This window comes from Bubalus bubalis, chromosome 3 (assembly GCF_019923935.1).
Source record: "Bubalus bubalis isolate 160015118507 breed Murrah chromosome 3, NDDB_SH_1, whole genome shotgun sequence".
NCBI classification, from domain to species: Eukaryota; Metazoa; Chordata; class Mammalia; order Artiodactyla; family Bovidae; genus Bubalus; species Bubalus bubalis.
The window spans coordinates 112,915,530-112,943,407 of record NC_059159.1 but is presented as its reverse complement, the minus strand read 5'-3'; the positions used below and the strand labels follow the sequence as shown (position 1 = coordinate 112,943,407).

Here is a 27,878-nt window from a genome sequence, read left to right as displayed (position 1 = left end):
TACAAACCACTGGGAGACAGGTTCAGCCTGGCTTGAGAAGAAATTTTTACCTTTTGCAGCTTTCCGGGGATGGAATGGTTTATCTCACAGTGGTTAATGTCTCACTTAGTGTGGTTAGTTAAACAGGCCAAGGCAACTTCTTTGTAGATGTGTTGGAGGGGATTTGGACATTTCAGAGTAAAGGACCTTCAGTGTTTCTTCAATACTGATTTTTCAGTCTGTTTTTCTTTCCGTCTGCAAATATGTGCTTGTTTTATTGCCACCCACCATGGGGTAAGCATGATCTAGTTGGACTAGCCACCACCTAACCCCGCCGACCCAATATAATTTTGATCTTTATTTGAATATTACCTCTATGACCTTGGAAAGTGTATACAAATCACCTATGTGAACATATACTACAACCTCAGATGTTCTTATAGGAAGGTAATCTGTGAAACAGAATACTACTTGAAGGTAGTCAGGGAACCTGTCCGCCCTGTCAAATCCTGGCTCTTCCACTTCCTAGGTTTCAAAGTTATACATATCAATTAACCTTATGAGCTTCATTAGCTTCATCTCTAAAATGGGGTTAATGCCATCCTTACCAGTTTAATAGTGGATAACAAAAATAACAGTAGTGAAAATGCCTGTAATAATGCTTGGAGTGGCTTCCCTGGTGGCTCAGATGGTAAAGAATCCACCTGCAATGCAGGGTTCGATTCCTAGGCTGGGAAGATTCCCAGGAGAAGGGAATGACTACCCATTCCAGTATTCTTAACCGGAGAATTCCATGGACAGAGGAACCTGGCGGGCTCCAGTCCATGGGGTGGTAAAGAGTCTGACATGACTGAGCAGCTGAGTATGCACGCACACACAGTGCTGGGAGTATACTAGATTTTAAGAAATAATTTAAATCTAAATAGAAATAGAATGAGATGTCTCAAAGGTAACATTCTGAATAATCATTAACTGAAATAATGATCTGGTGATTGGGTATAACAATGTAATGATCGTTTCCTGTCAACTTTGACTTTCATGCCTTCTTTCACATCCTTAACAGATGTTATATGTTCACTCTCAATTTTGTAAAAACCATTATATATTACAGTTTCCCTTTGATGTGCCCATAAAATTCTTTCTGTTAAAGCTGGTCACCGCATTGAGTTACTCATATATTGTGCTAACATTATTCATCTTTCCAGCTTGAGTTTTGATACTTAATAAAATAAATATTGAGTTAGAGGAAGGGAAAGGAAAACAACCATATCCTCCAAGGAGTGTGTTTTGCAAATGTGTTGTTGGAAGCTTGAGGTGGGAGAAAGTGGGGTGAGCGTGTAATGATCTTGCCCTTTTCCTCAGGATCTTAGCAAAAGCCCTTTGTGGGATTCCAGGAGCACCACAGTCAATAGGAAGTCTCAGTGAGTATTTCTGAATGTCTGTCTTTAAGCATCTTTGGCTTTTGTTCTTTTTTTAACTGGACTGGGAACCAAGGTTTAATTGGGTCAGAAAAGGAGAAAAAAGAGAATTATGTCCAACAACAATATTTTTCTTTTGTTAGCAAGAATGACTATTATTTATTCTCCTAGCTTTCCTGTTTTTGGCAACAAGATCTCACCTTAGTGCCTTTTAAGAATATAATGAAACATGTGCTATTGCAGCAAATTAACCATGTTGTCTTTTTTAGTGTCAAAAAAGCACATATGAAATAATAAGTATCATATCTTTTCTGATGTGAAATTTGCATTAAAAATTAGGAATAAATCTGTCTTGGCTGAAAAAAAGACTTAGAGTGAAGACTAGATCGTTCTTTCCCTTAGTATTTTTTTCCCCAAATGTTTCTGTTTAGTTTCTAAGACGGATCTTTCTGGTTTCTCCTTAACATCCTAAGGGTTCATCAAAACAGTAACAATTTGAGAAGGTGTGAGACAGGAGGACAGGGCTAGAGAGAGCAGATAGAGAACTCACATTTTTGTAGACTTGAGACTCCTGGATTTTTATTACTCGAAGCGTATTTGAACACCAACCAGGCAGATTATTCTATTTTGTTTGTAGGTTTTATGGACCTTTCCAGTTACATCATCAAATTGACTATTCTTACAGCTAAAGGAGCAGAATTTAAAAGCATCTGTACTCTACAAAGGGGCAATTGATGTCAGGCAGGTGGAATATGATGGTCAGTTGGCAGTCAGCTGTGTTTGAGATGGCCTTTTCTCTGAAGCTCCCATCAAGGTCTCTCTGTGCAAGCCTGCTTCTAGAATTAATGTGCACATGTCTTTCTTCTCCCAAAGGTTCAGTAGTTTGTGCTCATGCAGAGTGGTGGGTTATTGCAGCATGAAATTAAACAATAATTGTAATTGTACTTTCTTCCCCAAGGACCTTACGTTCTAGAGATATTCTTTGAATGCGCTTATTTTGACTTGCCCATGGCCACTTGTGCACTTGAGCAGGGCATGTAACCATTTAAAGAGAGCTAATTTCAGCCTTGAACATTTAGGGATCACGTGGGCTAATGAAACTGATTTGTAGACTTGTCCATAGACATTCATAGACTCATTTGTAGGCATCTACTTTGCATAGTTCAGGAACCCTTTAGTTTAATTGATCCAGAAGAATACAAATACAGTTAAATCTTATATATGTTGTGTGATCACACAGCTAATTAAAAACAAAAACCAACAACTGCTTTTCAGTTAGCTTAGGGCATACACAGTAAACGACTTATGTGCATATCTGGTGCTCGTTTTTCTATGAAAATAATTGTAGGGCTGTAAACTGTTTCTCTAAAAGTAGGGGTCAGATGTAACTGATACTCTTCCTTTAAAGTAATATATACACATGTGTATACATATATGCTTATAGACTCTATTATTTAGTGTTTTGTGCACTTTTTCTATCTTTGATGATTGAAAAATTTAAGCATTATCTAAACAACTTTAATTTTTCAAACAGGTTGAGAAGTTCAAATGGAGTTAACAGTAAGTTTTTATATTTTTTCATATTATTATTGGTGAGGTTTACGCTCCTGCTGAGATTTTTAGTTCTTGCAATCCTGTTTGTGGTTTTGTCTACTATACAGAGTAGCAAATTCTGTAGAAAAGTAGAAAGTTTTTGAATGTCTTTCCCCAGATAAATCAGGACTGATATCTGGTTTAAAATTTTTTGGAGTAACCAATTTTCAACCATGATTTTCCAGTGAGTAAGAGTATAGTCACTGAGCTCATTTAGACTGCTTGACAACTCTTACTGTGATGTTTTAACACATTGCCTGGTAAGAACTCATGAGATTGTATGTAGATCTTTCTTTTGTGGCTTCAGTGGGACTCTGTGCCCCAAGTGGCTAAATAGGACCAAGCCTGCTTTGGTGAGACACCTCCCTCACCGAATCCACTCTCTATAGCCACTTTCAGATTTTACCCCTTTCTGTCTTCTTGACCCCTTGATACAGATCAGAAACCTTCCTCTTCTGTGGTCTTGCTCCATTTCAATTTATTGTGTTTTCAGTACATCCTTTGCAGTTGATTCCTTCCCCACCTACAAAAAATTTGTCATGTACAAAAGAAAAAAATAATCCTTTTCTGGATTTTACCTGGCTTTCAGACTGCCACTCCCCTTCCTTACCTCCAAATTAACTGAAACAGTGTTATTCCAGAAAGGAACAGTCTTTTCTGATGATCTTACCTTTTACCCAGCACCCCCAAAGGGAGGGAGTTTTGTTCCTTTGCTTATGCAGCAGCAAAAAGCCAGAGACATCTGTGAAATTGGGCTCATTACGCTGCTTATTCTACAAAGTATAAAGCAGTTACCACCGTGAGACCAAAGTTCTCCACTTTAATTCTGACTTTATGAAATGGCAAAACTGTTGGAAAGAATTTCTCTTGAGCCTTGTAATTTAGGACTTGAGCAGATAGAAGAGAACCAGTTGAACTTGCAAGAGGTATTCCCAACACACGGTCCTTCTGTAACCACACAAATCCCTTGCTGTCACCTTCCCTTCCACCTCCTTTGTTTCTGATATATACCTCTTAATATGTTTTCATCATTTTGTTGTCATTTTTAAGTCAGTGAAGTAGTCTGATAATAACTTGATATTAATAACGTCTTTATGTGGGCACTGCATCTTGGCCGGGAGCTCAGAGAATTGTGCTTCTGGGATGTCGTGAAATGTGATGGGCAGCCGCGTGCCTTCTGCAACCCAGAGGTGTAATTGGTTCAGAGGAAATACATCTTTGAGGCTAATATTACCTGTCTTTCTTCAATTCCCTATATAAATATATTTGGAGATATTGCATTGATGATTGGAAGCTGTCAGGATACCATGCACGATAATGTGGTTAAAGGATATTAGGCAATCTTTTTCGAAAACCGAGAAGCCGTTCTGATTAACCTGTTCAATAATAACTTTGAAGGCAATATATTCATAAGTATGTATTTATCTCCAGCCAAGTAATTAAAATGTCAATCTCCTCTGTAATTTCAGAAATCTCAGACTCCTTAAAAAGCCCTCAAGAGCCTCACCATCATTATTCAGGTAGGATGCATGTACACATGGACGTATCAATGGAACTAGATGTCTGTGTGACTGCATTTGGAAACAAAAGCATTAATGAATTTGTGGTGTTGATATGGCTCCAACTTGAAAAGTTGTTTACTCTGATGAGAACATATTCAGGTTTCTTGGGAAAACAAGTTGTTAGGATTTAAGAAGTTTTGGATTAAAAAAAAATGTTTGTATTGGTAAGTTCCAAATTGTAAAAGGGAAAGATGACCTTGAGATCTGAAAACTCCTTACAAGGTCAAAACCAGAGATCTTTGTGTTTTGGGCTGGAGAGGAGACAGGCCTGGGGCTGGTTCTCTAAGGAAGGGTTTTATGCCCTTATTGGGCCCTCAGTGAACAGAACCACTGAATGAATGCCAGCCCCACAGGGGGTGTTCAACAAAGACACCTTAAAGGATGTTATTAAACAAGACGTCAAGGGTCTTGACTCTCTTAAGCAACATCGCTTCACAGTGATTCAGTAGTCTTTCTTTCAAAGTGGGAATAATTGTACTTGCCCTTCCTGAGGAGCAATCTGCCAAAGGGCTAGTTGAGAATAAAGGAAACCCTTTGAAATGCAAAGTAATGTAACAACCAACTGGACTCATGCCATTGGGTGGTCTTTTGGGTATCATTGCTCTCAGCATTGGATTAGATACTACATGAGTGAACTTTTTATACACTCTTAAAGCTGGGTACAAGAGTACAAGTGTATTGGTGTGATAATTACCATTATTATTATATCAAGGTCATGTGTTCAGGGTTTGGTAATAGGCTACCTTATCCTGAATTTTCCTCTGTAGTGAATAGTGTTTCAGTGGATTTCAGACTCCACATTCCAGGCTCTCATAACTGGGTGTTTCAGCTCAGCAGTAATCTGTTATTTTGACTCCAGCTGTCAGCTGAAGAAAGTCTCTGGTGAGGAACACTGTAACTGACATTGATTCTGATCTGTTAGGATACAACTCTTAACAGGAGAATTCAGATCACTTGCTTCTAATTAAAATTAGTCTTCAGCTCTCTTTGGGAAAAGAAAATGAACTCTGAAAAATCAACAGTAGATGTCCCCACAGCCCACTGTGCACTAGTTTGATCTGGAAAAGAAAAACCAGAGAATGAAGACCACAGATTAAAATGCTCTTTAAAAGCAAGTTCCACATATGTATGGATTAGTGTGGTATTTGCTATTCAGGAGGCTGTAGGTGACAACCCTAGCTCAGGACTTACTAGATAATCTTATATAATCTGTTACTAAAACTGGGATATCCTTCCTGTTTAAGGCATAGTTTATTTTAAATACTGTATTATAGACACTGTTTTTCATAAAGGAACAAATAAAGGGTCTTCAAAGTAAAATATTGTAGCATTATATGAGTATATTGATGTGGGGAATCTTTCTATAAATTTAGCCTACTGATGTGTACTTAAAATAGTAAATCTGCTTTTGTTTGCAGCCATTGAAAGGAACAATTTAATGAGGCTTTCTCAGACCATACCATTTACACCAATCCAACTGTTTGGTGAGTGCCGTTTCTACCTTCTTGAGGTTGTGCCAGGGCAAAGGCAAAACATCTGAGTGAATCAGGAGAAAACATTTTGCATAATTTTAGTTGAAGATATTCTTTTACCCATGGTTGCAGTTTAGAAATATTAATTTCCTAAAATGGAAACTCTTATTAACTGCCTGGCTGGTATCTAGGCTCAAAACCTAATATACTCTGAGGACAGGACTATAATGAGCAGCAGTTGGGGGAAAAAGCAATACTGTTGCACCGGGCATTCACTGATTTAAGGCTGGAAAAAGTAGAATAGAAAAGAACCAACCAGTCATACGTAATAAACAGAGGAGAAAGCATTCAATGTCAATACAGAAGAAGCTAACAGACATCTAAAGAGAAATGCTTGGTATATTGCTTTTAATTTGTTTGTTTTGTTTCATGTAAACTAATTGCTCTTAGCTCAGAGAACAAATGTGATTTTTAAAGGCTGGAGTAGTAGAGAAAAACAAACTCATGGTAGCCATGCTGCTGCTGCTGCTAAGTCGCTTCAGTCGTGTCCAACTCTGTGCGACCCCAGAGACGGCAGCCCACCCGTCCCTGGGGTTCTCCAGGCAAGAACACTGGAGTGGGTTGCCATTTCCTTCTCCAATGCATGAAAGTGAAAAGTGAAAGTAAAGTCGCTCAGTCGTGTCTGACTCTTAGTGACCCCATGGACTGCAGCCTACCAGGCTCCTCCGTCCATGGGATTTTCCCGGCAGGAGTACTGGAGTGGGGTGCCATGTTAGCCATGGCTACTGGCATTTCTCTGTCCTGCCACTTGACAACATAACAAGGGTCCCTGCACTGTCCTTGATCTTGATTTTCTCACATCCTTCGCATAAGGACAGATCAGGTGGCTTCTGATTGTTGATGCTTTCTCCTTCCACTTGTCTCCACAACTGGTTGTATAACTCACTAGCTTTGTTCTAAATCCTCTAGGTATTTAGAACTCTAAAGAGATCTCCAGTGCCATTTATCTGGGCACCAAGAATAAATATTCAAAGGCATGTTACTAAGCATTACCTAGACATGTTCTTTGGTAAGCAATTAAATGCAAGAGTGAGTGAATAGATTCTTTTCTTTGTAAAGTGTTTTATACAATATTTCATAAGAAAAGCCAGTACAGTGTTTTATAATAAAAGCCATTTGAAACTGAGGTGTAAGGAGAACATAGGCCGGACAGAAGTTTTCTGTAGTATGTTACCTCTGTCAGGAAGTGTTGCGCACTATATTAGGTGGAGTTTAGGCCCCATAAGAATGGCTCCCTGTTCAACAGCCTAAAATTGGAAGCTGCAGAGCAGTTAGAGAACACGTGAGTGTAAAATCTTTAAAGTGGGATTGGGTTTGTAACTGCGAGTCTGCTTCACATTAGCCGTGTTACCATATTTAATCTTTATAACCACCTAATGAAGTGGCTCTTTTAATAACACTTCCATTTTACTGATGAGCAAAGTGAGGCTTTACATAACTTGTCCAAAGGCACAAAGAAAGGAGGGAAAGGTTCTGGGGTATGACTTTGCTTCTAACTTTAACCTATCTAAGTGGGGTAATATCACCCCCAAGGGAGCAAAAACATCTTTTTATTTTCGTGTGTAAAGCACAGATACACACACACTCAGAGTTTATAAACAGATATACAGTATATCCTCGGTATTAAAATGTCAGGGAAGGGACAGTTAGGAAAAAAAAAAAACCAGTCTAAAACAACTCCTAAGGGGGATGATAATAAACACGGGGTTTGAACTGTCTCTTTAAGAGTACTATCTTTAACAAAAGAAGCATAGCCTTGATACTCTGATTTTATTTTCATCTAGCTATAATCTATAATAAGAACAACTTAATTCTTATGTGACACCTAACACCTGGTTCATTTTTCCTCTCCCTCTTTACTGGACTCTGACACAGCCAGATGTCTGTACCTGACCCTGAACAGATGCAATTCCCGTTACCCTCTGATCCTTTGGGAAACTGAATCGATTCTTCTGAGTTGATATTTAGGAGGCCGTTCATGTCACAGACATGAATCTCATTGAACCCCTCCCCTGCATTTCTCTTTGCAGCAGGAGAAGAAGTAACGGTCTATAGGCTGGAGGAGAGTTCTCCCTTGAATCTGGATAAAAGCATGTCTTCTTGGTCCCAGCGGGGGAGATCTGCTATGATCCAGGTGTTGTCCCAAGAGGAGATGGATGGTGGCCTTCGCAAAGCCATGAGAGTCATTAGCACCTGGTCTGAGGATGACATCCTCAAGCCAGGGCAGGTTTTCATCGTGAAGTCCTTTCTTCCTGAGGTTGTGCAGACATGGCACGAAATCTTCCAGGAGAGTACTGTGCTTCATCTTTGCCTTAGGGTGAGTCAGAGACCCAGAGCCCAGATGGACAGGTCGAAGAAAGGGAATCTGGCTCTGTCCTGGTTGAAGGCCATTACTTCAACCCAAGAGATCTTGAAATTGGGGCTTCCCTGATAGCTCAGTTGGTAAAGAATCTGCCTGCAATGCAGAAAACCCTGGTTCGATTCCTGAGTTGGGAATATCCTCTGGAGAAGGGAAAAAGCTACCCACTCCAATATTTGGAGGTGGTGGTATTTTATTATTTTTAGCTTTTACTTTTGGAGTGGGTAGTGATGGAAGCTGAGTAAGGCTAAAAATCACACCTGGGAGTCCTTTAGTAATTCTGTGATCATTCATTAGTAGGCATGTGGTAGTAAACCAATATTTTTGTCAATGCTCCTTATTTTGCAGGAAATTCAACAACAAAGAGCTGCTCAAAAACTGATCTATACCTTCAACCAAGTAAAACCACAAACCATTCCCTACACTCCAAGGTGAGGAAATATTGGCACGTGGCACTTCATCTTAAGTAGGGATTTCTGTCAGTTTCATTGTACCACTGTTGGTCACAAGAAATACCAGACTCATGGGGAAGTTCCCCATGACCTTAATTTTGTTTTCTTCTTTAGATCATCCTTGGAGACAGTAAAAAGATAAGTAGACATCCCAGGGATGTTTGGCTTAAATCACTGAATTTATGTGGGTGGAAAAGAGCAGATCAAGCAGAGGCCATAACTAACCTCTCGATTACGAAAGCAGGCAGATCTTGGGTGTTGTTAACTAATATCCAGAAACATTATGGCAGGAAAACACTTCTACTGTAAGCATAGTTTCCTCTCCTAGTTATCTTATAAAAATTAGGAACTGTAAAGGAATGAGCTCGTATTACTTTCACCTGAGTGTTTCCATGCACTTGGATTCATTTAGCAACACAGATCATAGTTCAGTGCTGAGGACTTACAGTAAAGTTTTATTGTTCCATTTACAAGGAACTTCATACAGCAAGGCAAGGAAAGTTGAATCCAGTACTCAAGAGAGCTCCTCGAAGAGCAGGGAGGTGGGTGAGGGTGGGGAAAGCTCCAAATCTTTGCATCGCATTTTTTTCAATAGAAAGGCAGGGGCATGTGCACTGCGCTTACTCAGTCAAGCTAGGACATCTCCTCTGTTGTTCTCTGTTCAGTAATATATAACTCCTACCTTTGCTGCCTGGTGGGAAAACCTAACCTCTTTTCCCTCCTCATAGGTTCCTGGAAGTTTTCTTAATTTACTGCCATTCAGCCCAGCAGTGGTTGACCATCGAGAAGTATATGACGGGGGAGTTCCGGAAGTACAACAACAACAACGGTGATGAAATTGCCCCCAGCAACACTTTGGAGGAGCTGATGTTGGCTTTCTCTCACTGGACCTATGAGTATACTCGGGGAGAGCTGCTGGTTTTAGATTTGCAAGGTGATTGACAGCTGAGGATTTGATAGAATAAGCATGAGGCAACGTTCAGGAAACATGGACCAAGGATTGCTTTCTCCTTCTCATTGTCACCTGCATTTGCCCCTAGCTCTTTCTTAAAGTCACAGTTAAGATCTTTCAGTGGGGACATTCCTTGGCAGTACGTACTTTTTTTTTTTTTTTAATTTGAAAACAGAAGATGGTATCTGTTTTCTGAATTTATTTACTGTTTGTGGAACTGTCCTAAGTGGGTAGAATCAGGCAGGTATCCTGAGAGATCATGTGAGAACCAGGATAGGTCATGTATGGAGTTGCTCTGTCTAGCTTTGATATGTGGTAGGGCCATTTATGTCAGAGACATTGTACAGTGATGATCAGGAGCAGATGATATAGGCAGATGATTACTGGCCTAGAACTTAAAGTTATCAAAAATGTTAATCTAAACAGGAGAAGGATTTTTGTATCAGATTTCTAGTTTTCTGGCTTTTCTTTGGACTTAAGTGCACAATAACACTTAGGCATGCATTAATATGTGTAGGAAAGTTGCAATTCTGGTCACTTTTCATGATTTTGAGCTCCGTACTTCAGCAGTTTATAATTTAGCTTGCTCTCTTTGCTGTGTACCTTGATACAGCAAAGTACAGACTCGGTCTGAAAGTACAGACTCGGTCTGGGAGAGGCAATGCAGCGCACTGTTATTTAATGGAAGGCTTTGATCAGTGCATCTCTCTACTAGCAACACCTCACATGTGACTTATAATCCTGCAGCATGAAACAAAGTATCTCTAGCAGGCTTTCCTTGAAGGGACAGAAGGAGATATGTATTAAGGTCAAAGTTTAGTCCCTGGGCTCGCTGACTGGGGCTTTGGTTTCAAATAAGGGATTTAGCCCAGGAACTTTCATAGAAGTTATCTCATTTAATCCCAGAAGCAGCACCTCGAGGTAGATATTACGGGGAATTTATGTCCTGAAAGTTTAAATAACTTGCCCAAGGTTGCACAGTTACCTAAGAGGGAGCCAGGATGCAGGCTTAAGCTGGTTTGATCATCCATGCTCTTTCTCTGTCACTGTTCTTTTATTTCTTTGTAAGTTTCAGATCCATAAGAATATTACCATGTTCTGATTCCTTTTATTTATTAATTTTTTAAAAAAATCTGGTCTCTTCCTTGTCCTCTCTGACTTTTCCATTTCTCCAGACCTGGGATTCTATGCCGAAATCAGGCTTGAGGGCTGGAGACAGATGAGATGAGCAGTCAGTCCTGGGGCGTCGTGAGCAATGTCCGCTAAGACTGCAAACCCATTTTGATTGAAATTTGTGCCATGTGCTCAAGGATGTCTGTATATATATATATATATATATATATATATATATATATACACACACATACACATATATGTGTCATTTGGACTTATGTATCATTTGAAAAGTGTATATACTTTTCAAATGACACATAAGTCCTTCTGTCCTTTCATATCTGTGCTGCTCACAAGGTTGAGTTATATTTCTAACCCTCAAACACAATATTTTAAGAAGCAATATAAACAAAGTTAAAACAGTCAAGATGATTCAGTTTTAAGCCAGCAAGTACATGATCCATGTAAACCCAGCACACTGATGCCCTAGGCATCTGCTTTTGTAGCTCATGTTGGGGAAAGGTTGATTGTTTTCATCTGTACTTGAGTGTCTGTGCTTTGAGGTTTGGGTGGAGATGTTTAAAAAGTAAAAAACAAACCAAAAAACAACCAAAGAAAAACTTTAAGGAATTAATGATGACTCTTCAGTGTGTTTTGTATTCCACTTGAATAGGTTTTTGTTTAATGATGTTTATGTTTGGGGATTTTTATGTCTCTTAGTAATCCAAAGTGACATTAAACAGAACAAATCCTGCGTTGATAGTCTTGGGGGGGAAAAGGAATTAACTTTATTTTTTCGCTGGGCAATTATGTGAACTGCAGAAATTAGGCCACTCCAAATAAACTATGTCAAAACACTGACCTTCAAAGAAGGGAAGAATGGACATCATAGAATGAGCATGAAGAAATTGAGATACTTATTGGAGTGTTTTGCCAATTGTTTAGCCCTGAATTTATGGAAGAATGTGAATCCTATAATAGTAATTATAAGCAGTTATAATACTAGTGCTACTAGCTAACATTTCCTAGTTATTTTGTGTCAAGTACTTGGCTAAAGGCTTATGTGCATTAATATATTTAACTCAAACCAGGTTGGAAAGGAAAAACGGGAGAATAGAATGTAGTCTTAAAATATGATAACAAGTTTTCAGTTCAGTTATGTTTTATATTTAATTGCGTAGTATTTTTAGTCTTTGGAGAGACAATGTGCGTTGTCTGGGTGGCAGGGAGTGGAGACTGAAAGGCCAGTCAGCTGCAGTTAGGAGAAGTTCTGAAGTCATGGTGCTGGGGGCTCCACTCCCAGCTAATTCATGGTGGAGCCATGAATTAGCTGCGTGATGAGAGGGCAACCACTTTGAGTTCTACTTCCTCATTTGTAATTGGGGTAAATCATGTTATGCACTTAACTCACAGGGTTGTTCAGGGGCCGAAATGAGGCAAGTTCCTGACACAGTAAATGTAGCTGTTGTTCTCAGGGTTAATCCCTGTGTGGCTTGTTAACGTGGCAGTTACTCTTCAGTTGTGGGCAGTCTCCTCTTAGCTGTGTAGTCCTGGTGGTAACTTAAAGGACATCCCAGCTTCGGCCTTTGTAGAATGAAGCCCTGATCAGCTTGCTGTGGCTCCCTCTTGCTTTGAGGGAAAGAAGGAATGAGAAATACTCTGCCCATTTATTCTTTCAGTTTCTTCTTTTCTTCTCTTTATTTTATTCCAGAGAGTGCCAGTCATAACTCAGCAGCTGCCACATCAGGCCAGGAAGCTGAATTTAGGGAGAGGCTAGACTAATTTCTTTTTTTGTTGTTGTTATAATTAAATTTATTTATTTTTAATTGAAGGATAATTGCTCTACAATATAGTGTTGGTTTCTGCCAAACATCAACATGAAACGGCCATAGGTTCATCTATGGAGGCTTGACTAATTTCTGATCATTTGTAATGATACTGTACTATTCCAGTCTCATTCTCTTTAAAAACCCTACATGTGAGAACCTGAATCATCATCATTACATGTGAAATCTAATATTTTATTCCGAGCAATAGGAATGAAAAACAATTGTATTTGAACTTACAGTGGTCTGTGGCGTGTTTTGTTTTTTTTTTGGTAAGGCTCGACACAAAGAACTTTTGGGGCTATTAATTTTTTATTCAACAAAGCAGTTTTCAGTATAAGTCAGCCTTAGCAGCAGCATCATCATGGTACATTCTGCTGCTACAAGGGAAGTAACTTCTTTCCATAGATATGGAAGTTCACTGATGTATCCCAAAGCGTTTGGGATCAGAATGTAAGTCTCTGAGTTTCTCATAAGGCCGTGCTGTGTGTTGCCTGTACATGGGCATATACTCTGTTAATGCCAGTAAAGAGATACCACTGGAATTTTTAGATGTTAAAATGTCTTATTTTCTTTCACATTTTTCCAGATATCTAGGTGTGTGGGTGGGCTTCCCTGGTAGCTCAGACAGTAAAGAATCTGCCTGCCATGCAGGAGACCTGGGTTTGATCCCTGGGTTGGGAAGATCCCCTGGAGAAGGGAATGGCAACCCTCTCTAGTATCCTTGACTGGAGAATCCCATGGACATAGGAGCTTGGCAGGCTGCAGTCCATGGGGTCCCACAGGGGTGGACATGACTGATCGACTAACACACACACACACACACACAGGTATGTGGGTAGGATAGGCACCTGTGTTAGAGTTTGCCTATTGAGTGACTCCTGTGTAGCTGGGAGAGGCCGGGGTGGGCGTGGGGGTACAGCATAGTTGGTTCTCTGAACTGCTTTCTGTTTTTCACTCACTGCAATCCCCCTTCTGCCATTCACGGGTCTTGATAGATGTGTTTAGCAGTTAAGCTTTGAGCTGTCAGATTGGGTTTAGGGATGTAGAGGTTTGTGGATACTCTTCACCCTCAGTCTTAGAGGAGGTTCTGTTCATTAGGAAACAGTACCTCAGGGAAGTGAGATCATTAGAGCCTGGTTTTACCAGTGGTAAGAAAATAGAACTTTACTTCACAAGAGCTTTTGATAGAATTGTTGTTTAGTTGCTCAGTTGTGTCTGACTCCTTTTGCAACCCCATGGACTGTAGCCCGCCAGACTCCTCTGTCCATGGGATTCCCCAGGCAAGAATACTGGAGTGGGTAGCCATTTCCTCCTCCAGAGGGCCTTCCTGTATCTCCTGCATTGGCCAGCAGATTCTCTACCACTGAGCCACCAGGGAAGTCCCTTGATAGAATAAAGACAATAAATAGAGCAGTTGACATGGTTCACCTTCTTCTGTTTTGCTAAGCAGTTTATATGCTGGTTCATGTAATCTTCTCCGTAACCTACAGGATAAGGCCCATGATTATTCACACTTTCAGATGATACAACTGAGACACAGAGAGATTAAAGAAGGTGTCCAGATTACACAGCTAGAGACTGATGAGGCTGTGGGTGAGACCCGGACCCTTTGACTTCTTCCTATTTAACAGGCTACAAGACTGAAAAGAAATGGAAGCTGGTATGATTTGATAGACTTTTTCCCCCCTGTACAGTCCCCCTTTCCCCAATTCTTTCAGTACTGTGCATATCTCCAACTTAAATTTACAATTTACTCAGACATCAGCCTAAAGCTTTCATCATTGCTGGAAGCTGTAGGCATAAAATCAGGTCTGAGCTTAAATGTGTGAAGGATTTGTGGCCTTCACTCTCTATTGGTCATAATGGGATGTCTTGTTTTTTTACTTACTACCTAGTGCTGTTTATTTACTAAAATAGTTAAACAAAGTTGTTCTTTTTATTTACTGCATGTTTACTATATAGTTAGTGTCCGGCTACGCTGTTTCTTCTTATATCTATAATGAGAAAACTATAAAAGGCCCAGCTTCTTCCTATGACATTTTCTTTAAAAAAGAAAGCACATTTGCATACTTCCACATGAGCCTATGTTTCAGACTTATTTTCCCTTTCCTATTTAGAATCAGTGCCCAAAGAGATTCTAAGCTAGGGGTTCTTAAAGGGTCCCTGGGTACAAGTCTGAGGGTCTGTGAACTTTGATGAAAAAACAGTTATACCTTTATACTAACCTATAGCTGAAAGTTATCATTTCCTTCAATTATAATGGAGACAGCAAACCACAGTGGTATTAGCAGTACCCATGACTGTTTGCAGTAGCAATTACAGATGTTAACATGGCAAATATTTTTCTCAAAATACAGATTGTATTTTTATTACTTGAATATTATAGTGTTATTAGACTTGTGCTTGATCCTGTTAGCTAATGTGCTGATAAAGAAGCACATGTATTACAAAACTATTTTAAAAATATTTTAATCACTGTATTTCAATATCGTGGTTTCCTTTGTAATCTTACGTATTCAAATTATACATTTTAAAACATTTATTCTGAGAAGGGGTTCCCTTAACTTCATCAGGCTGACAAAGTGTCATGATACAAAAAAAGTTGGAACCCCTACCTGCCCCCCACCCCCAACTTAAAACAGGTTATTTTCCTAAGGAAGTCAGTTTCTCAGGGGAATGGTCTATAAATTATAAGGATTACATTTTCCTGTGAAAGGTGTCAGCATATGGAAAAAGTACAGAACATGGTAAAAACCTTTCTTTTTTAAAGTAGTTGTTAGAAACATGTTGTTTTGTTTTTTTTCTTAACCAAATAGAAACACATAATAATGTTTTACATTTTATTTGATTTTAAGTGGATTTCCCACGAGGTTGGTCTCTTCCAAGCCAAGAGAACCAGTGCTGATTGGAGTATGGTCTCAGAAATTGCTGGCTTATGCCCACGTGGTGCACTCAGCCCGTCTGACTGGCTCACTTGTGAAAATGCTCCCATTGGAAGTCAGTCTCACCACCACTTGCATTTAATAAGAGATTCACTTTGAGGTTGATCCCTGTTTTAATAAACGTTCATTTTAAATTACACTTACATTGTCTTTTTATGCTTTGGTGCCATTTTTTAAAGAAGTAAAATTTACTGAAGGATCACATTCATTCAAGAAAGTGAACACAGTATATGTGTACATCTCAAAGAATTTCCACAACTGAACACATGTGTGTAACCAGCACCCAGATCAAGAATGTAGGCTGTTTGTATTCTTCTGTTTGTAAACATTGTAAAAATAGCATTTGTTGTGTGTCTTTGATGGACCATGGGTGGGTATCTGCAGAACCACACAGTACCTTGCACCTTGCACCTTGCTGAGCACTGATGGACTCCATCTAAAGAGACCATGGGCTAGGGGGAGGGACACAGGCTTTGGCTCAGCTTGAATCCTATTATGACCTCTTGTGGTCTGTGCAACCTCTGACAAATTGCTTAATATCTTTGAACATCAGTGTACTCATTGGTAAAATAAGGCTATCAGCATACTAATACTTTTCTTTCATGATTGCCAAGAGTTAGAAAAAATAAAATTAGTCTGGTGTATACGAGTGATAAATGAATGATGGATGCCATTATCAGTAACTGTGAACACATCAAAATGCACTCATTTGTAGCCTAGAGGTTTATTATAGTGTAATAGAGGGGGTTGCAGGAGATAGTGCATTAACTAAAGTTTTCAAACTTGCTTGGACAATTTTTATGGTATAGTAAATTTACATGATGTTGAGTTTACCACAGTGTGGATGTAGGTTTAAAGAAAGGAAATAAAGCTTGGTTATTATTTTCTTGAATTTCTGAAAAAGTGAAACTCCCCATTTACTAAATGAATTTTCTTTTTCTTTGGAGGTGTTGGAGAAAATTTGACAGATCCATCTGTAATAAAACCTGAAGACAAACAGTAAGTTAATTTCTCATTTAGAAAATTGCACTTGCCACATTGTACATGATTTCTTAAACATAATTTTTAAGCACTTATATATCTTGCCTAGATCCTAGGAAGATTTTGAGGCAGGTTTTATCAATGTCTGTATCTATATCCCCAAATATTTGTATCCAAATATGATAAAATACAGTAAGATTTAAAATACAGTTTTAAAGAATGTATGGCTTAGGAAATAGGGGCCAAAAATAAGCAGAATATGATTAAATCTGGAGTTGTTAGTACACAAAAATGGAAATTGTATAAAGACCAATGTTGTAGCCAGAACTTTGTTGCAAATTTGACTCTGAGTTTTCTAGTATCCCAGACAAAGGAGAAATATGGGTAAGTTCAGCCTCCATAGGCTTTGACATGAAGACAGTGTCGTAGGAGAGACAGTTTCCTTTGTTGTCTTCACAATGGAGTCATTGTATTCTTGTCATGGGTAGTGTCTTCCATCACATGCCTATAAAATTAAAGCTGGGGGCAGAAAGTGTGCTATGTAGTAACCGCAAATCTGTGAGAGGCCCAAACAGTGGGGCTTAGATATGGAGTCATCAGATTGTCTATTAATTCAGGACGCTAAATTCTACAGAGAGGTGTGTCATCTGCCTGTCCTTTGAATTCCCATGGACATTTTATCCCATGAGCAGGCTTTTGGGAGGTCTTGGAAGTAAAGGATCTGAGGTGGTATTAACGGTGGAGTAAAAAGAAGTGATGATTAAGGAAAAAAGTGGTGATTAAGGATGGATCAATATAGAAAAATGACAGTGGTTTTCAAACATAAACTTGCATCATAATCACCCGGAGAGCTTGTTAAAACACAGTTTGCTGCCCTTTACCTCCAGCTCTTGTCCCTGGTTTCTAATTCAGTGGGTTTGGGATGGGTTCACATAATGTCGCAAGTTCCCAGATGATTCTAATTCTGCTGGCCTAAAGCCCACACTTTTGAGAACTGCTAACATATGACATTTTAATTTCTTAGTTGTCCTAAGTGTCTAAACTTGGTCTGTGGGTTGTGTGTGTGTCTATATATATACATATATTTATAAAAATGGGTGATTTCTGTATGATGAACTCTGAAACTTTTATTTCCCTCCCATGGACTCATATTGTAGTTATTCACTACTTGAATGCTATATTCTTTTACTGAATGATTTAATCTAAATATGGTGCCATCTGTAGGTGTCTCTACAAGGAAGTACATCTAAAAGTGTATTAGCTGTTTCTTTGAATCAGGTGAGCTAGAGAAGATAAAAGTGAGTTGTATTGTTCCTCTGCATCCAAACCCCATGATATTTGACCCTGGAGTTCATGTTGTAACCCTTAGTGAACAGATAAAGGCTTTGCTATTTTTTTTTAGCTAAAAATATGTATTATTTCTTCAGTGGTCCTGTATGCCCAAGAGTTTGTAGTAGAAACTTTGTATAATTTTGCAGTGAAAATTTTTGCATATATAATGAATCAAGTTTATGTATACTTTATGTATATCATCTATTAAATTTTGACCTTGGTATGTATATTTAATATGACCTGAATATTTCCAACTTTTCGAATTCTAAGAAGATTATATTATTCCTCTTGACAGTTGAGTATTTAATTGCATTCTATAAGCCAGTGTGTTTCAATTTCTATTAGGGTCACCTAGGGAACTTAAAAAAAAAATAAAGCTGCTCAGAATTATCCTCAAGTCAGAATCTCAGGATGGGACCCTGATGTCTGTATTTTTCAAGTTTCCCATGTGGTTCTAATGGGCAGTCAGGGTTGGGAGCCTCTGGCTGATAGCAGACGTTTTTTAATGACTTGAGGCCAGGAACACTGGAAGCTGATAGGTTGGTATCACTATAGCCTGTCTGATTTTGTGGGGTCACCTAGTTTTGGTGCAGTTGTTCTTCATCTTTATGGTGAAGATAATAAGTACTATTTTCTCACAATGTGGAGAATTACATCTGATTAGTTCAATGAGGCTCACATTTCTGGATGCCTCTTATATATTACATTTTTGCTACACAAAGCATGGGCCAGGACCAATAGCATCAGCATCACCGGAAGATGGTTAGAAATGCAACCTCTTGAGACCCTCCCTTTGTTGTCGTTGTTCAGTCATTCAGTCGTGTCTGACTCTTTGTGACTCCATCGACTGCAGCATGCCTGGCTTCCCTGTCCTTCACCGTCTCCCGGAGCTTGATCAAATGTATGTCCATTGTGTGGGTGATGCCATCCAACTGTCTCATCCTGTCATCCCCTTCTCCTCCTGCCTTCAATCTTTCCCAGCATCAGGGTCTTTTCTAATGAAAAGACCCTCCCTAGACTTCCCCAATCACAAACCTGAATTTTCAGAAGATCTTCAGGTGATTTGGTGTAAATAAAAGTTTGAGAGGGACTTCTCTGGAGATTCAGTGGTTAAAACTCCATGCTTCCACTACAGGGGGGGCGTGGGTTCCATCCCTGGTCAGTGGAACTAAGATCCTGCATGCTTTGCAGTGCAGCCTATAGCTCCCTGCCCCACCAAAAAAAAAAAAAAAAGTTTGAGGAGCAAGTGCTGCCACATGTTGTTTATTTCACTCTTAACAATAACCTTAGAAGGAAATGTCTTCAATCCCTGTTCACAGATGAGAAAACTGAAGCTCAGTGGAGATGGTAACTTGCCTATGAGGAGAAGAGGGTCAATGATCCTCTACGAAGAGGGAAGATATTGTTTGGTGCAAATTCTGATATTGTCTCTAATGCCTGTTGTCTCATAACTTTCCCCAACATGTGAACTTTGTCCTTGCATGCGAAGACCAAATCATTACACCTTCTCTCCCAAATCCTCTCTGGCCACTCACCTTGGTTCCTCACTCAGGTCACTGACCCTCAGTGGAGGTTGCCTCAAGTGCTTTGGTAGTTTGGGATTGCATCTTTTTTTTTTTTTTTTCCCACTTACTGCATTGATGGTTTCGGGCATTTGACAAGTATGAAATGATAATGATGAGATGTTCTTTAGTAAATCTCTATGTACATGGCACTAATTAGCATTTCCTCGAATGTGAAACCAAGTTACCACCTGTTTTCCTGTGCTGTGAAAAATCTGGAAAACAGTTGTATATTTTTTCAAAAATGGTTGTCTGAGACTGCAAGGCTGTAGGCATGGTGTATTAGTTAGTGTCCCTACGACCTTCCTTCACTCTCCACTGCTCAGGGAATGGTTGAACCCCTGATACATACATATGACAGTAATTTTGATTCTTTTGTCTTAACTTTAACAAAGCTCATAAAGGGAAATGATTTCGTTTACAGCTTTTATCTGAGAATCAGTGTTACATTTCTAAGTTGGGAACTTTCATGCTTTATTGGGGGGAAAGAAATGGCAGTGTGGAAGGCAAAAGAGTGATATATTCCAATAGGGCCATGCCAGAGAGACTATAAAAGGAATCCTGCAACTTTAATGACTCAGAAACCACCTTTGTTTTTCACATTATCAGCATCATAGAATTCTGGTACTAAATACTACGTGATTCTACTTCTTTGCTACATTTGGTTTCACCTTAAAGAAGTGATTCCTTACCATGTGGACTGAAAGAGGAATAGTTAACAAAAGGCAGCTCTTGCAGCCTGGTAAACACCGCGAGAGCCGTATTGTGTAAGGGCGATTGAGTGACCAGGAAAGTTAATCCTGGGTGTCTGCTCATGTCATCTTCCCAAGAGGTTTCCTCCACCTACCCGCCTCAGAGCAAAGAGGCAATCTGAGATCAAACTGACATCAGCCCTCGTTCTGAGCTTGGCACATCTTCAGAGCAGCTACTGTTATTCTGCCAAAAGGAAGTGGAAATTGAGATAAATGTTTCAATACTCAGATGGAAAAAAAAGTCCATTTTTATACCACGTCCCTTTTGAAAAACCACATTCCTTAGAAGCAAAGTTTATTGTTTCCTTTTGTGATAGTTTGCTTTTCTTTTTTCTTAAGACGTGGTATTTAAGAGCGGTAATTGAGTTCAGATTTTAAAATGTGCTGTTTTCCACTCAGCATGTCATTAAAATAAAATATTAGCTTTCATAAAGTTTCTTTGGAGGTATTTCTGGTGTGCTGTGTTCCATGGTGTGTAGCATGTCAGTCGAAGAATGATAGTTGTATATGATCTAATAATGGGTAAACTTTGACCCTGGAATCTATTATAATTTTATAATATTATGAGAATCTATAATAGATCACTTATAGAGTGTTCAAAATGTGCCTAATATATATGATCCTGTTTGTAATTTTGTCACCTAAGTTTACTTCCACAAAATCATTGTCTCCAAGTTGTCATGTCTTTTCACTAAGAGCCCAGAAAACTGCCATAGCAATTGGCAGAGTAGAAGGAGCTATCGAAGGAGCCATGAATCCTGGGTGCTGGGTTTTGTTGGGCTTTTGTGTTTGAGGACATTGATTATGTTCAGAACAGTATTTGGGTTTGAAACAATGCACATCAGTGTTTTCAGAAGGGGTGCTCCAATAGCAAATTTATTTTATTGCATACTTACCTTTTGGGTTTTCTAGTAGAACAGTTGGTAGTGAATGTCATTCTCTCACCCCATATGCGTGAAAAAGGGTCTCACTGTATTTTGTTTTACTGTGGTACATAGAAAATTCACTTTTCTATCAGATTAGTGTGGAAATGAGTTTCACAGTAGGTCTTGGAGTTGGGTACAAAGATTGAAGTGCATTTGAATTTTAAATGTGCAGACCTAACATTGTTGCTTCCCCAAAGTGCTCTGTTCTTTGTTGGCTCCTTCAAGTTTACTGGGTTACTATGGGATACTGTTCGGTATCTGAGAGAATCCTAGTTGAGCTCCTTTTTCTTAGCTGTGATCTAATTGATATTCTGATATTTCCTCTAGATCAAGAGGAATGGTGTTTGGACCAGCCAATTTAGGGGAAGATGCAATTAGAAACTTCATTGCAAAACATCGTTGCAACTCCTGCTGCCGGAAGCTCAAACTCCCGGGTATGCCCCAAACAATTCTATTTTTCTCTAAGTAAATCTCTCATTGAGCAACAGCCATTGTAACCTGGGATGGAGTAGAAAATCTTAATCACTTTTTTATCTCATTCGCACTCGAGGCCTGACTTTCTGACTGCAAATTTTTCAAGTCTCTAAAGGGATTAAAAGGACAGAGATTTACTTCAGGTTCTGCCAAAATGTGATAAAACAACATCAGGCCCAATGCTTGTCACAGTCTCTCTAAGGAAAAAGTTCCACCTACTTAATTGGGGGTAAAATTGGATGAAGGCAGATTCCCCCCACCGTGCCCCCACCCCTTGGATCTTGTGTGATGCCCACAGTATTTCTATTCTGTTCTTATTTACTCATTGGTCATTTGGGAGGCTGGGGCATGGAGGGAAGCAACAGCTATCAATTAAAGTAGTGCTTTTTATGATAAAAACCTACTCCTGTAAACATATATTACAAAATATGTTTTTAAAATCTGATTTGATAGTGTGACATGCTTTCTCTAAGACTAATAGACTCAGCACAGAAAAATATTCCTAACATAAAAGGCAATAGCCAGAGGTCTGTGGGCCCCAAGTTGGCAGCCCCAGCTCTGTCGCATTCTTTCCTCTTATCTCAGAAGGGACGCTTTATGTCTGTCTCAGCTCACTCCCTGTTTCTCTAAGGTTGTACCACATTTGTCCTTAAAATGGAATTTCACATCTTTTAAGCTAAGTAGCCCTTCCAGCCTTGTCATAAGTGATTGAACCCCAAATTGGAAATCAGTATAAGATCAACATCCACTGTAACTTGGGATGGAGTAGGTGAAAATTTACAGCAAAGAAAGGCCGTTTCTAATCTTGCTGGAGTTGAAGGTAGGAGTTGCTCCTGTGGACACGATGCCGCAGGAGACTGGGATGGGTAACAGCTTCCAGTTCCAGCAGGAGTAGCTTGTCGGCCGGGGAGGTTGTGGTGGGGATGTCAGACTCGAGTGGTACCGAGAGTGGGGTCTCGCTGTCATCTGGTGGCTGCCCAGGACTCCTTCTCACAAACCACACAGTGGAAGTGGGCAAAGAGAACAGTCCTCGGCACATTGGCTGAGCTGCCCGTTGACCTCCTCTCTGACTACAAGGAGCCCAGGAGGGAGCGGGGCCTGGACTGAGCCACATCCAGGCCTCCAGGTAAGGGTCCTCTGGGAGGCAGGAGCTGATCTCCCAGCCTATGATCGCAGGCCAGAATCCAGCTCATTAACTCAGCGTCCTCAGGTGCTGACCTCTTCCCAGCTCTGATTCATTGTTTCCTGGGCAGGACCACTTCTTGTTCTTGAGGACACAGGGACTATATCTGATCAGCCAGGATTAAGGGAAACTTGAGGCGTAACTCACTGCTTCTGTCCAGTCACCTGTTCTGTAGGATTAAGATTCCTCCATCCCCTTCCTTCTTGCCTTTCCCTACCATGGTGGCTTTTGAGACATTCAAGAATTCTTCCATTTCTAGACCTAATCCTTATTTCCTTTCAAAACGTTAGTTAACACATTTAAATGGAAATAAGAAATATCCTCATTTACTCGAACATTTGGTAATTTGAATTTAAAAAAGCTTAGCTCAGAAAACAGGAGTAGGGGTGATTTTTCTTTTTGTTTATGTTTTACTGTTTTGTTTTGTTTTGTTTTTTTAAAGAGAAGTCATCTCAGAAAGTGTATGAGAGCATGGGGTCCATAGGTTGAGCTCACATCCCAGGAGTACTTTGTACTAATTTTGTGACCTTGGCCTCATTCTCATCCGTTAGCTGAGAATGATAGCACCTACCTCATAAAGGTGGTGTAAGGATTGAAGCAACGTAAAGTGTTGGCTATTATCAAACTGTAGTATGTATTAGTTTTATGTCCAGATAGCCCCCATTTAATATTAAAAAATCATAAAGGAGTGTATGTTTAAGCTTAACAAATTTAATCAACATGGTATACCATGATAATCCAAACATTTAAAGCTCACTGTCCTCCTTAAGTTCTCCCCAAGGGTTGCGCTTGTTAATGATTTCTTTAGGTAATTTCCCTGTTGAACTAAAGAAGGAGGCTTCAGGAAGCAGAGGATTTGATCACTGGACAATGCTTTTAGAGGTTCAGCCAAACCTGAGGTACATTTTTGTTGCAGAAAACTGACCACTAATGTCTCAAGCCCACCATTCTGACGGCACAGTCTGACTCTGCTGTAACATGCCCTGTTCTATGGCGTCACTTAGGTCTGTCCAGGTCACGTCTCAAGGGTACTATGTATTGAGCCAAGCAATTGAGTCTTGCCACAGTGAGCACAGCCTTGGGGAGTTAGATACATGTGTGCCTGGTGGGGTATACCTTGGACAGGGTTGAGGGTCTGAGTTTCACATATCAGAGGGAGCAGAGTCTTCTCTGAGCACTTGGCCTAAAGTCCAATCTATCTGAACATCATGTTCTTAAGGTTTCCCCATCATTGTCTTAACTGTCTTCCTTGCAGACTTAAAAAGAAACGACTACTCTCCTGGAAGGATAAATTCTGCCTTTGGACTTGAAATCAAAATAGAACCAGCTGAGGAGATTCCAGCGGGGGAAGAGGGTAGTAATTCTCCAGAAGACCTCACACGATTGTAAAAAAACACACCAAAAAACAGAAGTAAGAAGATGACAGCCTTTGCCCTGCCTTCCATGAACTCTATGGTAACATAGACTGGCGATATAACATTGATGATGTCAGAGCCTCTGCCAGAATGGCCTTACCCCAAGGGCCTTCTGGGACGTGCCTTCTGAGTCTCAGGTCTCTCTTGCCCAAGGACTTCCCTGTTGTTTGATGAATGGGTTTTCCTAGATACTGACCCCTGCAGGGTGCTTTGCATGTGCAGGGTTCATCATGCTCAAGTTGCACAGGAAGACATTTGGATGAATCAGCTGGGAAAGCGGCTCCTTTATACCTCATTCCTTGGTGCAGAATGCTGGGCACTTAAAGAACCAGGCAGATTAATTTATTTTCTCACTCTGTGTGCAGACTCTAACCTCCACTGCTATTCATCACCTAACCCCCATATTGTATTGATGTATATAGTTGTACATAAAAAAGTCACTTGACTTCCTCCTCTCTCCTTTCCAGCAGCATAGGGGTTTATATGGTGACAGAAAGAAAAACAATGGAGAGAAGGTGTATTTGCACAGACTGGAGGACACTCCTGTACAAACTAGTCAGCGAAAAGGTAGCATCCTGGTGACATCTGCTGGGTTTGAGTATCATCAGTGGATCAAATGATCACTGGGCATTTCAGGTTTCTCTAGAAGAGAGGAAAGGGAAATCTAAGACAAATGCCCTGGCATTTTCTTTTTTTAAGGGAACAAGGATATATAACACTAGCAATTATTAAGAAATGTTTTCCCTTCCCTTAAGCTCAGGGACACTATTGGTTAGAGAGTTGAGTAACCCAACCTCTTAAGAATTACTCCCTTTTTCAAAGCTGGGTATATAATATTACAAGCTGAATTACTCTATGTCAGGTCATATAAGTAAAGATGGGGTTTCTGAATGAAAACATGCTTTGAAAATTTTGATTCATTGCAGTGCAGAGTTCTGGTGGCTTCAAGAGTGCTGGAGTGTATAGTTTAAGTATGGCCTGAGCACATGTGATCAGTTTCAGAAGCCTGAAGAAAGGGTCCCTGGAAGCCACACTGTACAACATGTTTGGGGGATCAGTCATCCCTCTTTCACACTTTTCAAGGGTCACCCTACCTCAGAACAAGCACAAACTGTTCACCCAAGGAGGACTTGAAGGGCTGGGTACCTTCCCCCCCTCTCCCCTCATCTCCTTTCCTCATTAAAAAGCATTCCAATCTATCAGCAACAAGCCTCCTGGGGCTTGAAATTTTCACCTTATCTTTACCATTAGCCCTTGCATTAGCTGGCTTCCTTTCAAATCAGTGCTCCTGTATTCTTAGGTTATACTCTGGGGATACGTTGCCCAAAGGTAGGGGGATGGAAATCCAAGGATTTGGTTTGCCAAGGATAGTGTATGATTTTTGTGAGATGCATGATGACTGATTTACAGCCCTTTTACTTTGGTCTTGGGGGTGGTGGGAGGTGGGAAATCTGGGTGATTTCTTGATTGGCAATGAGGATAAATTGTTAATGCTTTTTCAGAGCTTAACTGCCTTATCCTGTTCTGCAAATCGGTAAGAGATCTGTTGGTACTCACTTCAGAGACATGTTCAACTATGGAAACAGGCAATTTTCCTATCCAAGGCCACACTAGAAAGCATTAATTCATTGGTCAAATATTTGTTACCTGGAATGGAACTTGAAAAAATACATTTTGATTTTTCTTTTCTGTGTTGTGGTTTTGTGTCTCTCTTTTTAAGAAAATATCACCAGAATAACATTTTAAAAAGATGAAACACTGGACAAAGGTCACTGTGGGATAGCTGACAGGAAAATATCAATGTGATAATCATGACTTGATTCATGACCACAAATGAATGAATTCATTCATTTGGTTAATTTTATTCAACAGGTATTTATTAAGTGCCTTCTCTGTAATGTGTAAGAGATGAGGGTGTGGTGCACGTACCATTTCTTTGCCCTTAAAAAGCGGCATGTCTTATATTTCCTTTTTGGTTGTTGTTCCAGGTTTGGATTTCTGGTGAGTGCTGAAAAATTTGACTTTTGGGGGAATGTTGAACACAGAGATGTGTCCCATATTCTATCTGCCAGTGAGGAGTAGTTTTAGACTGGGATATGAGAATTAGGACAAATGAAAAGACATAACTGGGATGGTTTTAGGAACCACTGAGGAAAAATGGACTGCATCATCCTTATAGGAGCCCTAAGCCCATCTCACTGGAGAAGGCAGTGGCACCCCACTCCAGTACTCTTGCCTGGAAAATCCCATGGACGGAGGAGCCTGGAGGGCTGCAGTCCATCGGGTCGCTAAGAGTCAGACACGACTGAGCAACTTCACTTTCACTTTTCACTTTCCTGCATTGGAGAAGGAAATGGCAACCCACTCCAGTGTTCTTGCCTGGAGAATCCCAGGGACGGGGGAGCCTGGTGGGCTGCCGTCTATGGGGTTGCATAAAGTCGGACACGACTGAAGCAACTTAGCAGCAGCAGCAGCAAGCCCATCTCACAGATGGCATCTGAATCTGGGCACCAGAGAAACAGCTAGGTTCCTGGGAGTCCTTCCTGAAGGCATCCTGAGCATGGGCATTCCCTTCTTGCGGCTGTGTGTTCCTGGGGTAACTTCACCCCATGACATCTTAAAGCTTCTAGTAACAACTCTGGGGAAATGAGATCAGATATAGTTTTGGGTCTTTCTCACCAGGCTATTTTCTGTGGCTCTGCAAAACAAGTTCTGGGTGACTAAAACTTCCCTAACAACCATTTAATGAAAAGTTGAAAAAAAAATTTTGTTGTTGCTGTTGTTTGTTATTGTTTTAGATGAAGATGGGTCGCTCACACTCTAGAAGTCATGTCATAGATGCTCCCGTCATGGCTTGCAGCGTTTCTCCATCAGCCACGGGCATCTACCACAAAGCTTGGCATGTAATAAGCGTTGAACTTTATTTGTTGAAAGAAATAATAAAACCTTCCCATGATAATGGATTTCATTTACTAGTTAACAAATCAGATTTGCATTTTTAATCTAGAAGGGAATGATTACCAATTCCTTAAGACCCAACACAATTCTTTTGATCTCTCTCTGTTTTAATTTTCCAGGAAATAGCTTTTAACAACCTACACCTTGTCTATTGAATTCTCAACCAGTTCTTGCCCTTATCGTCATGGCAATAATACCAGAGTACCATCCTTCTTACTGGTGACTGTTGAAATGAGATGATAACTTCCCAGAAACTGCCTAGAAATAATCATCACTTTATTACCCTTTGAAAAGAAGATTGATAGAAAAGTCATTTGAAAGATGGTTCATTACCATGCCCTAGTACGATTTCTTTACTCACATCTCTCCAAAGCATGAGAAAGGAAGGATTATTCTCTGAGGTCGGAATTTGAAGGCTGTGTGTTTGCCTCTTTGAAGTCTTGGTATTTAATTTTCTGTAGTCATTTCTTGGGCAATTTTCTAAGAAACTAGTTGAAGCTAATTTATCATAAGTTAAAGTCAAATGACAGAAAAGATTTTTTTCCCCCTTAACAGCATTTTATT

General features: G+C 39.9%; 1 protein-coding gene across 3 annotated transcripts in view; it reads left to right on the top strand.

Moving 5' to 3' along the window:
- The window catches only part of TRPM6 (transient receptor potential cation channel subfamily M member 6), a 191,138-nt gene extending 165,093 nt beyond the window's left edge, over positions 1–26,045 (top strand). For all 3 annotated transcript variants that reach the window (XM_006057219.4, XM_045165067.1, XM_044939956.2), the window contains 10 exons: positions 1,342–1,400; positions 2,932–2,957; positions 4,460–4,510; positions 5,971–6,036; positions 8,115–8,401; positions 8,792–8,874; positions 9,624–9,829; positions 16,679–16,730; positions 21,612–21,718; positions 24,197–26,045. In XM_006057219.4, coding sequence (XP_006057281.4) covers positions 1,342–1,400; positions 2,932–2,957; positions 4,460–4,510; positions 5,971–6,036; positions 8,115–8,401; positions 8,792–8,874; positions 9,624–9,829; positions 16,679–16,730; positions 21,612–21,718; positions 24,197–24,330 — 1,071 coding nt within the window. In that variant the 3' untranslated portion in view covers positions 24,331–26,045. The remainder of the gene's footprint in view (positions 1–1,341; positions 1,401–2,931; positions 2,958–4,459; positions 4,511–5,970; positions 6,037–8,114; positions 8,402–8,791; positions 8,875–9,623; positions 9,830–16,678; positions 16,731–21,611; positions 21,719–24,196) is intronic.
- Positions 26,046–27,878: the final 1,833 nt, after the last annotated feature.